Below are 12,316 nucleotides of genomic sequence, written 5' to 3' on the forward strand. Positions count from 1 at the left end.
TGCGATCGCATGGGGTAAGGGGGATTGGGCATTGCGATCGCAGAGCATGGATTGCGATCGCATAGAGGAAAATGGGTTCTCTTCTCGGGTTTGGTTTAACTCATTGCAATAGCGGAAGGAACAATGCAATCGCATAGAACAATTGGTGACCTCCCAGAATTTACTCTACGAGATCGCGGAAGGACCTATGCGATCGCATAGCACAAAATAGGACCCCCTGAAACTACACTATGCGATCGCGAACCTTCCTATGCGATCGCATAGCACAAGGACCTGGACACCAGCAAACAGCAGTTTTCTGCAATTTTCCTAAGTTCAAAAACCTTCTGAGACCTATCTGAAACTCACCCGAACCCTCGGGGCTCCAAACCAAATATGTACACTACCTCAAAAACACCCCACGGACTTACTCGTGCATTCAAATCACCAAAATAACATCAACAACTATGAATTTAGCATCAAAATCATGAAATCACTTAAGAACTTCAAATTTTCCGTTTTTGTCAAATACGGTCCGATACACGTCATTTCGAGTCCGTTTCTTACCAAATTTCACAAACTCGACTTAACTATATATAAGTCCTGTACCGGACTCAAAAACCATAATACGAGCCCGATACCATCAAATTTTTACGCATATTCCATTTCTAAAACTCATAAATAATTCCAAAAAATAATTTTTTTTTAAAATTCAATTCTCCGGCTTGGGACATCAGAATTAGATTCCGGGCATATGCCCAAGTCCCATATTTTCCTACGAACCCTCTAGGACCGTTAAATCATGGGTGTGGGTCCGTTTACCCAAAATGTTGACCGAAGTCAACTTAAATTTATTTTTAAGTCAAAATTTATCATTTTTCACAGATTTTCACATAATGGCTTTCCTGCTACGCGCCCGGACTGCATGCGCAAATTGAGGTGATGCCGAAAGAGGTTTTTAAGGCCTCGGAACGCAGAATTTATTTCACAAACAAGTGATGACCTTTTGGGTCATCACTTCTCCTTAGTCCATAACCTTAGAAAAAAACCCAAACCTTAACATCTGAAATTCATCATAGGACCTGAATTCCACATCATCACTGAACACACCCAAATAAGCTGAATCGAGCCAAAAATTCCAATCCCGAATACAATCACATGCTGCTCCACACAACTCAATGCCCGAAGCAATAACCTCTGACCACCATAGCTGTTCAAATAACACACTGGATGCCGGCAACACACCTCACATTGAATATAACCTTATTCCGGACCTCCACATCACTGTCCTTGATAAAGAAACATGCAGGAACTCATAGCCACCTATGAAGTCAACATGTCAAGAAGCTCTCTCGCCCGCCAAGGGCCATCACCCAAATCTTAGCAGTAACACCCTCATACTTCTAAACACTCCTCACCTCCGATACCATAGTACTAATCTCAGGTCTAAGAACCTCATCTCAGCCAATACAAGCAGCACAGCTAGCAACTCATCATGGAACCACACGGATTCTCACATTACATAATTCGTACACCAAACCAACAATAACTCAATTATGCAGCACAAGTAAAGAAAAGCAGAGTATAAGAATTATCTAACGAGAGCAACACCTACAACAACAAAAGTGTAATTCTTCATCAAATCGTCCCACGGAGGGAAAACACAACACCAAATAAACACAAGGAAATGGCATCCCACATAACATCCGTTGCGGCGTTCAGCCCGCTCCCAAATACTCATCAAGGCAAAATGCTCGAGCTCACTGAACATATGAATACTGATATCAAGTACAACAGAGTGCACAAATAAAACTGTGGGAAAATAAATGAAAGTGCTAAAACATGAAATAAGCAAGCATGACTAAGGTGCAATAAGCAAATCAAAGGCTATCTTGCCTGCATCATCATAAGGCCTGGACAGAATTACTACCTGTGGAGGAAATAATCATACAACCTTACTACCTAACACAGCATACAAGAGTAGCACATATCATAGTCTAGGGGCACATATAATATCCCTCCTACCTGATCACATAACCAAAATGACATTCTCACAGAGGCACACAAATTTGCTTTGACACGACATACATATTCTCGCTGATCCCCCAAATAGCCCTCAGCCAAATCCTGATTACCTCCAAATAGGTAAATATCCTTTCCAAAAACCACAGCGACCTATCAATGATGCATGTTATTAACTATTTCATCCTCAACGTTTCTCCACAATACGCAAATAGGAAATAATTCACATATGAGGGCATCTAGCACCAAAACCTCAGGAATACCAAAATTTCCATACTCTAACTCCACTATGCAATCAAATGGCTGATATATCACTTATACCCAATCATTCTGCTGAATCACTCATATAGAGTTTCTGAGCGCGTAACAAAATATGAACCTCGAAAGCCTCAAAACCCAGTAATGACCCTACTATCAGCCACGCACTGCAAACCAAAACTCAAGGTCCTATCCGAAAATGCACACTCTTCACATATGATAGCCAACAATGCCAACACTCTATTAATTTCATATACCGACTTGGGAGAAACTACAATGTACCATATATTCCTTATGCCCATAGAAGACACCCAACTCAAGCCATAGTCAAACCATCGAGAACCCTCCGAGATCCGCTCGCATGCAACTAAACCATCAGGACTGCACCTCCCCAACTCAACCGAGTAATACAAACCATCCAATCTAAAAGTGCTACCACAAATGCCAATAGAGAATTCCTATCCAAAAGGACCATTTACTTCCATGGCTATGCTGAGCCAACACTACTGAACTGACTCATTTCATCGGATAGTCGATATACAATAACTCCTATCAAAGACCCACATACAGATGACTCTAGCGTGAACTACTTAGCAAGAAACCCATAGACCACCGCATTACCTCTGAAGCACCTGTTTTGCTGCAACCACAATGCCCACGCTGAATAGACCTCCTGTGAATCTGAAGTTGTTCCCCGGACTCCCCTAGATACTGAAATGCAGATCCATTATTGATGTAGAAATACTGTAAGCCCCAACATTACCCCGTTCGAGATCCAGACGCTGGTCATACCCCAAATCCGGGAACCTACCAATGCCACATATACACCTACCTCAGGCTAAAACTGATACAAATCTAACTCTGCAATCTAAATGCCACTATTGGACTCCTCCACTTGGCGCAAAGCCATAAAAAACAACATCTGATAATCCACAAAACTAACCTTCACGGCTCGCACAACACAAATCACAAGGTACTCCAACACCACCAATTATTCCCAATCAACACCCGCCTTGTGACCTTGCCACGATCGCGATGACTAGTCAACCAATTAAATCTTCCAAGCTCGCACTCATCAACCAGATGCCGGAAACCGCTGCGCCTCCATATGAACAACTGAATAGTCTCTCAATACCTTTGTATCTTCAGTCTGGACTCTGGACAACACGTTGAGACAATGCCTGAGCATCCCTGACTCCTTCGTAGCTGGTCTATAGCATCACGAACCACTGGTGCATAGCGAACGTTGAGAGCGTAATATTATACATGAGTGGATGTAGAGGGACATAAGTCATATACTTCGAGCTGAATCAATATCGCACGATAGGGAATGAAAGAAGTGGAATTTTCTAACAGTTCTGTAGCCTCTCGAAGATAAGTACAGACGTCTCCGTACCGATCTGCAAGATTCTACTAAACCTGCTTATGACTCGTAGCACCCATAAACCTAGAGCTCTGATACCAACTTGTAACAACCCAAAAATCCCTCTGAAGGAGTCGTGATGGCACCTAGTCTCTAAACTAGGTAAGCCTAACATAAACTGAAATAACATTGATGCTTACTAACTTTAAATTAACCAACTCTGAATAAATCAAAATTCCCAAAATCGATGGTACAAGTCACAAGCCTATCTAAGAATAATTTCACAAAACAATACATCACTGCCCCGAAACAAAGGAGCAAATGGAAGTAAATACAAATGAAGGTGACTCTGAGATCTACGAACACTGTAGCAAGTTTACCTTGAGTCTCCACCACCACGACTCGCACAACTACTATCAATACACCTGGATTTGTACACAAAAATGTATAGAAGTTTAGTGTGAGCACACCACGATGGTGCCCAGTAAGTATCAAGACTAACCTCGGTGGGGTAGTGACGAGGAACAGCAGGACACCTACTGGTTAGATGAAATGAACAGGATATGATAATAAAATATCAAGATAAAGATAACATAGTGATATCAACCACGGAGAGAAAATCCAAGTACAAATAGTATAATTAATAAAGGGAGAACACGGATGGTAACAAACAGAAACCAAGTAAATCAGATAACCCAAGCAATTCAACACTGGCATAATATGTAACGACCCGATCGGTCGTTTTGAGCTCTAGTGCGTCGTTCAATAGTCTGAGGCCATGAGCAGCTTCATTTCAGGTATTATGACTTGAACACGTGGTCGGAATTGAATTTCGGGAAGTTCAGAGTTGATTTGGAAAGAGAATTCTCATTTCGGAAGCTTAAAGTTGAAAGAATTAACTAGGATTGGATTTTTGAGTAAACGACCTCGAAATCAAGATCTGAAGGTTCCAGTAGGTTCGTATGATGATTTCGGACTTGGGCGTATGCCCAGATCGGGTTTTGGATGACCCGGGAGCATTTTGGCACCTATTGTGGAAGTTAGCATTTTGGAAGAAATTTCACAAGTTTGGCTTGAAGTGCATTTCAGTGTTATCGATGTCCGTTTGGGATTCCGAGTATGGGATTAGTTCCGTATGGTAATTTTGGAGTTGGGAACGCGATCAGGAGTGAATTCGGAGGTCCGTAGGTCATTTTGGAGTCATTTGGCTAAAGATAGAAAATTGAAGGTTTCTGAGAAGTTTGACCGGAAGTGAACTTTTGATATCTGGGTTGGAATCCGATTCCGAAAGTTGGAATAGGTCTGTAATGTTGAATATGACTTGTGTGCAAAGTTTGGGGTCAATCGGACGTGATTTGGTAGGTTTAAACATCGAGAGTAGAAGTTTGAAGTTCTAAAGTTCATTAAGCTTGGATTGGAGGTCGATTCATGATTTTGGCGTTGTTTGATATGATTTGAGGCCTCGAGCAAGTCCGTAATGTATTTTGGGACTGGTTGGTATGATTGGTCGGGTGGATTCTGGGTGGTTAACGGAACGAAAATAGAATTTGGAGAAGTGCTGAAGCATCTGCTTCTGTCATAACCGCACCTGCGGTTGGTCGACCGCAGGTGCGAGACCGCAGAAGTGGTCGTAGCCTCGCAGATGTGGCCCAAGCAAGCCAGGCTAGGAACCGCAGAAGCGGCTCCCAAGCCGCAGATGCGGCTCCGCAAATGCGGCCTCCAGACCGCAGAAGTGGTCACAGCCTTCTCTCCCCATTTCGCAGATGCGGTTATCTTCTCGCCTGACCGGAGATACGGAAGTGCTGGAGGCAGTGAGTTCTTCTAAAAATCGGGTGATGGTCATTTTCTCCCATTTTCATTTGGTATGGGCGATTTTGGAGAGCTTCAAGAGGGGATTTTCATCATCAACGATAAGATAAGCTAACACCACCTATATTGAGTTAAATATATCGGTTTTGTATGGATTTTAGCATGTAAATGGGTAGAAACTTTGGGGTTTGAGGAAAACCTAGAAAAATTCGTATTCTTGGATTTTGACCGCGATATTGGGTATGGAATTAAGAGAAAATCATATATTTGAGTTCGTGAGTTCATGGGTAAACTTTATCTTCGAAAAATTTAGGAATCCGGGCACGTGGGCCCGAGGGCAATTTTGTCAACTTTTTGATCGGGGTTAGGAATTGCTATGAATTCAATTGTAATGACTAACTGAACATATATTAATGGATTTGCATAATCATTGGCTAGTTTTGGAGTATTGTGCATCGATGCGAGTCTTTGGAAGGGCGTGGAATGCCGGTTATGGATTTTCGGAGTGATGTGAGTTTCTTTTCTAATCTTGTAAGAAGGAATTGTCCCCATAGGTGAGTTAATTGGTTATGTGCTCCTATTTGTGGGGGCTACGTATGCACGAGGTGACGAAACTTCATGCGTAGCTACTATTATGCTATTGTCCGGGTAGTCTAGGACCCAAAAGCATGTTGTACTTGGATTATTTGTAAACTATTTGACAGCTTGAATTGCTTAAATCACATCGAATTAGTAAATGAATTTCAAAAAGGATTAAACTTCATTTTTTTCTTAAATCATTAAAAGAGAATTGGCTTTTTATTGGAATAAACATTTCCCGATAAACTCTTAATTAGTTGTTTGACTATGTGTATCTATGTGTGCCCGCATCGCATGTATGATTTGTGAGCGGGTTATTTGTTTATTTAATGTTGACCGCGTCGCATGTATGATGCGCGAGCGGGGTAATAGATGCATCTACGTTCGCACCGTTCGACCCTCGGCAGTGCACATTTTACATTTCTGTTAGATCGGATCGTATGACCTCGGCATGATTTGCGCATGCTTGTATTGCTTGCCTTGAGATTGATATTTGCTCTCCCCGACTTGAGATAATTGGAAACTATTGGATTATGAATTCGTAGACTTTTAATATAAAAAGGAACTTTCACCTGTTCATGACTTACTTGAAATTACTGTCATTCTTAATAAATCCTTGATTATTCGCATTTATAATATATCATTATTGGACCACTAGTAAGTGTCGAAGTCGACCATCTCGTCTCTACTTCTTCGAGATTAGACGGGATACTCATTGAGTACACGTTGTTTTCGTACTCATACTACACTTCTGTGCATTTTTGTTGCACATGCATATGTATCCCTAGTGGCCTACCGGGCGTAGCAGCATGGTTGATACGGAGACTTAGGTGAGTTGCACTTCTCGAGGCGACCTGCAGCCAGCAGAGTTTCTTTTAGTTATCTGTATTTATTTTCTGTCCAATATTGTATTCCGGACGGTTGGTTCAATTTATTTCCTTCTTAGTAAATGCTCATGCACTTGTCACACCGGGTCCTGCGATCGGTATAGGATTGTTCAATATTAAGTTTGTTAAAACTTCATGGTTATTTCTGTAAATTTCATTATTTGTTATTTAATGTATAAAGGAAAATGATTTCATCAAATACTAAAATTGGAATTTAATTAAGTATTTTGGTTGACTTGCTTGACAGCGGTGTCCGGCGCCATCACGACCCTTAGAGGATTTTGGGTCGTGACATAATAGAGAGTGAGACAAGTAAGAATGTACCCAATTAAAGAAAACAATGTCAACTCAATCAATCACATCATGTTTAATACACCATCCCGATCATTTCAATCCTCGATTTCTCATATCATAATCTCAACTTTCGAACTTTCAGCACATATGGCACCTCGTGCCCGCATTTTTTTTCCATCTCACTCTTAATAACAAAATTCACATGATATACAATACAAAATGTCTTTAAAAATGCACTTAAGATGTTCAAGAAATCCTATTTACATAATATAAATTAAATTTCAATTTCTAAATAAGTTTGGAAAATCGGCGAGAAAAGATGAAGTTATTTTTAGAAATCATTCGAATAAGAAAGTACCCTTTTCAATTTAAAATACAACATTGGAATAATTATTACTCTTAACAGGGGAGTGGGTAACATAAAACTTAGTAGAAATTTCATTTTAAGAAAAATACAACCTCAGACGGTTTAAGGGGATATAATTGAGAAACTAATTGAATTATGGATGTAACAATTATTGAAGTTTGAAGTATTGGAACGTATAAATAAATATATATAAATACGGTGAGGTATTGAAAACATTATGGATTTTAACACAAAGGAACACAGCAATAAAGAAATTAAACAGTTTAAACATTGGAATTGATAACAACAAATAACACAGCAGCAGAAAGTGCACGGCATCACCCTTCGTGCTTTTACTCTCGTTCTCACCATAAGAATCAATATTCACTTTTATTATTTCTTGTTGCGGCGGGAAACCCGATTCCAATCATATATTACTGTTGCGGCGTGCAACCCAATCCAAAACATATAATATTGTTGCGGCGTGCAACCCGATCCAAATCATATAATGATGTTGCGGCGTGCAACCCGATCCATATAATATTGTTGCGCGTGCAACCCGTTCCATATAATATTATTGCGACATGCAACCCGATCCATATAATATTGTTGCGGCTTTCAACTCGATCCATATAATATTGTTGTGGCGTGCAACCCAATCCCAATATACCAATCAACACCAATCATGACAGAATCCCGACAAGAGAATAATAAGGAAACAACATCCCGGTAAGGGAGTCAACAATAAGAATAAACACGTCCTGGCAAGGGAACTAACATTAAGAATTAAATATGTCCCGGCAAGGGAATCAACTATAACCAAACTTGTACCAACATTTAACTTTACAATGAAACCTCAACTACACAACAAGATATAATAAGCACGTGATAACTACACCGGCAACCACAACAATTGGACGTGTAACCTATTTGCACGAAGTCATAGAGGAACTCACAATCAAGAAGGATCAAAACAATAAGGAATGCAATCACTTCAATTAAGGCAATTAAGGGTCAATGTAACACGTAAGAATTAGAGGAAAGCTAACAACGTCATATGGAGCATATAGAGGCAATTTAAGCAACTAGGAATCCCAATCATAACAGGATACTTTCCGCATAAGGACCTAAGAACCCTAGAGCATATTTTCCACAAATAAGTCCGAGCACACACTCGTCACCTTGCATGCACGGACTACAATTAGCATAGAAAATTCAATTCCTAAGGGGAAGTCCCCCACACAAGGTTAGGCAAGGTACTTACCTCAACTATTCCGAATAATAAAGTTTCAATCTTTACAAAAATATAAAAATCGACCCACGGGCCCGCACCTCGGAACCCGTCAAATTTTACAAAATTCGATCACCCATTCCAAAATAAGTTCAACCATACAAAATTTATCCAATTCCGATACCATTTGGTCTCTCAAATCGTGATTTTTTATTTTGAAATTTTTCTTCAAAAAACAACTCTTTTCTCAACCCAAAACACAATTTAAATGATAAAAATAAAGATAAATTTATAGAATATATTTAATTCTAGTTGAAGAACACTTACCCAATCGAATTTCGTGAAAACTCCACCAAAAATCGCCAAGAACCGAGCTCTAGAAGTCAAAATATAATGAAAATAGTGTAACCCTCGATTTTGGAATATATTCTGTCCGGCCAGGTGTTTGTTCATTGTGATCGCGGGAGAAGTGATGCGATCGCGTAGAAGAAAATAGCTACTGGCCCAAAATGTTCTATGCGATCGCGGGCAAATCAATGCAATCGCATAGAAGGAAAATGTTGTTGTCCAAATTTGTGCTATGCTATCGCGGAAAAATCAATGCAATCGCATAGAAGGAAAATGTTGTTGTCCAAATTTGTGCTATGCTATCGCGGACAAATCAATGCGATCTCATAGAAGGAAATACCAGATACCAGAACAACAGTTCAAACATAGGGAAAAATGACCCGTAGCCCATCCGAAATACACTCGAGGCTCTCGAGACCCTGTTTAATCACACAAACAAGTCATATAACCTAACACGGACTCGCTCGAGGTTTCAAATCACATAAAACAACAGCAAAACAACGAATCAAACCAAAAATCAAACTTACGAATTTCCAAATCTTCAAATATCAAATCTCATGCCGAAAACTATCAATTCAACTCGGAATAACGCCAAATTTTGCAGACAAGTCCAAAATGACATGACAGAGCTGATCCAACTCTTGGAATCGCATTCCGACCATGATATCATAAAAGTCAACTATGGGTCAAACTTCTCCATTTTCCAAACTTTAACTTTTCCAACATTCGCCGAAATGCCTCAATTTACCCTACGGACCTCCAAATCCGAATCCGGGTGCGCGCCTAAGTCCAAAATCACCATACGAAGCTGTTAAATCATCCATGACCCATTTCGAGGCCGTTTACCCAAAAGTCCAATTCCGGTCAAATTCTCACCATTTAAACTTCCAAAGCTAGTTTCCTTCTTCCAATTTAACCCTGAATCATCCGTTAACTGAATTCAACCATGCACGCAAGTCAATACATATATTATGAAGTTGCTCGAGACCTCAAACTGTCTAACCGGGCACAATTGCTCAAAATGACCAGTCGGGTCGTTACATTGCAGGACTAGTATCACTATATAGCGACTAGGTGTGATTGCACTCAACTACTGATGGAGGATATATGTAAACTACTTTGATAAATTATAAGTATATTTGAACATTTCTTATTATTTATTTGTTAATAATAACTTTTGAGTTATACTTTTAATATTATATTCTATTATAACGGATATCTCTTGAACGAGGAAAGGGACAGGAACATTGTGCTAGATGAGTTGGAGAATTCAGGGAGTCATAGGGATTTTGGATTTTTTAGGCGTATTAGGAGCATAGAAGTGGAGGGGGCGATGCGGAAGATGGTCAGGGGTAAAGTTACTGGGCTAAATGAGATTCCATTGGAATTTTGAAAGGTAGTAGGTGGAGCAGTCTTGGAGTGACTTACTGGTTTGTTTTAATGTCATTTTTAGGAAGAAGAAAATGCCCGAAGTTTGGCGGCGGAGTTTAATGATCCCGTTGTATACAAACAAAGGTGATATCCAGGACTATAACAACTATAGAGGTATCAAGTTATTGAGTCATACTATGAAAGTTTGGGAGAGGGTGGTGGAGATGAGGGTGCGATGTAGTGTTAACCGGTTTGGATTTATGTCGGGATGGTCTACTAAAGAAGACATTCACCTTGTGAGGAGATTGGTGGAGCAGTATAAGGAGAGGAAGAAGGACTTGCATTTGGTATTCATCGACCTAGAGAAAGCCTATGTAAAATCCCGCGAGAGGTCATATGGAAATGTATGGAGGCTAGCGGTGTCCCGATGGTGTACATTATGGAGATTAAGGACATGTACGAGGGAGCGAAGACTCGGGTGAGGACTGCGGGAGGAGACTCGGATCATTTTCTAGTGGAGATGGGGTTACATCAAGTATCGGCTCTTAGCCATTTTTGTTTGCCTTAGCTTTAGATGTGCTGACACATAACATGCAAGGGGAGGTGCCATAATGTATGTTATTCATTGATGACATAGTCTTAATTGACGAAACGCGAGGTGGAGTTAATGCTAAGTTGGAAGTTTGGAGACAAACGCTGGAGTCAAAAGGTTTCAAGTTGAGTAAGTCAAAAATTAAGTACTTAGAGTGCAAGTTCAGTAAGGGGATGCATGAAAGAAGAAGTGGAAGTGAGGATTGGTACTCAGGTTATCCTAAAAGAGATAGTTTTAAGTATCTTGGGTCTATTATTAACGGCAACGAGGAGATTGACGAGGATGTTACTCATCGTATTGGAGCTGGGTGGATGAGATGGAGGCTCGCCTCGGGGATTTTTTGTGATAAGAATGTGCCCCCTGGACTTAAGGGCAAGTTCTATAAAGTGGTGGTTAGACCGACTATGCTGTATGGAGCTGAGTGTTGGCCTGCCAAGAAATCCCATGACCAAAAGATGAAAGTAGCTGAAATGAGGATGTTGAGATGGATGTGTGGGCATACTAGGAAAGACAGGATTACGAATAAAGTTATTAGGGACAAGGTAGGAGTGGCATCTATAGAGGACAAGTTGCGAGAATCGAGTCTGAGATGGTTCGGGCATGTGAAGAGGAGAGACATAGATGCTCCGGTGATGAGGTGTGAGAAGTTGTCCAGGACGGGTCTGAAGAAGGGAAAAGGTAGGCCTAAGAAGTATTGGGGAGAGGTAATTAGGTAGGACATGTCATTGCTTCAGCTTACCGATGACATGACCCACGATAGGAAGGTGTAGAGGTCGAGGATTATGGTTGTAGGTTGACAGATAGTAGTGTGTTCCTCCTAGGCCATTCAATAGTACTAGGACTATTTTTGTAATTTAATATTTATAATTCTTTGTTATGCATGCATTTATGCCCGTTACCATGTTACATTGTTGTTAATATTCTTTGCTACTTGGTTGCTTTATTTTCAGTGTTTCTTGAGCCGAGGGTCTATCGGAAACATCCTCTCTATCTCTATGAGGTAGGGGTAAGGTCTGCATACACAGTACCCTCCCCAGATCTTATTCATGAGATCAAACTGAGTTTGTTGTTGTTGTTATTATAACAGATATAGTACATATGTCAAATTTATCTTTCAAATTATATGCGCTGATTAAATGTTAGTCACATGAAATAAGTTGGATAGAACAACCATTTTACTATATAGTTCTTTTTCTCACTACTAGTCTTAGGGTACGCGCGTTGCGCGTGTACCTCC

At 40.3% G+C, this 12,316-nt stretch overlaps 1 protein-coding gene across 1 annotated transcript; it reads left to right on the forward strand.

Moving 5' to 3' along the window:
• The first annotated feature begins 11,102 nt into the window (after window positions 1-11,102).
• LOC138888319 (uncharacterized) lies at window positions 11,103-11,795 on the forward strand. The gene has a single exon (XM_070170169.1). The coding sequence runs from the start codon at window positions 11,103-11,105 to the stop codon at window positions 11,793-11,795; it is 693 nt and encodes a 230-aa protein (XP_070026270.1).
• The last annotated feature ends 521 nt before the right edge of the window (window positions 11,796-12,316 follow it).

Source organism: Nicotiana sylvestris, chromosome 3, assembly GCF_000393655.2.
Source record: "Nicotiana sylvestris chromosome 3, ASM39365v2, whole genome shotgun sequence".
In the NCBI taxonomy this organism is placed as follows: Eukaryota; Viridiplantae; Streptophyta; class Magnoliopsida; order Solanales; family Solanaceae; genus Nicotiana; species Nicotiana sylvestris.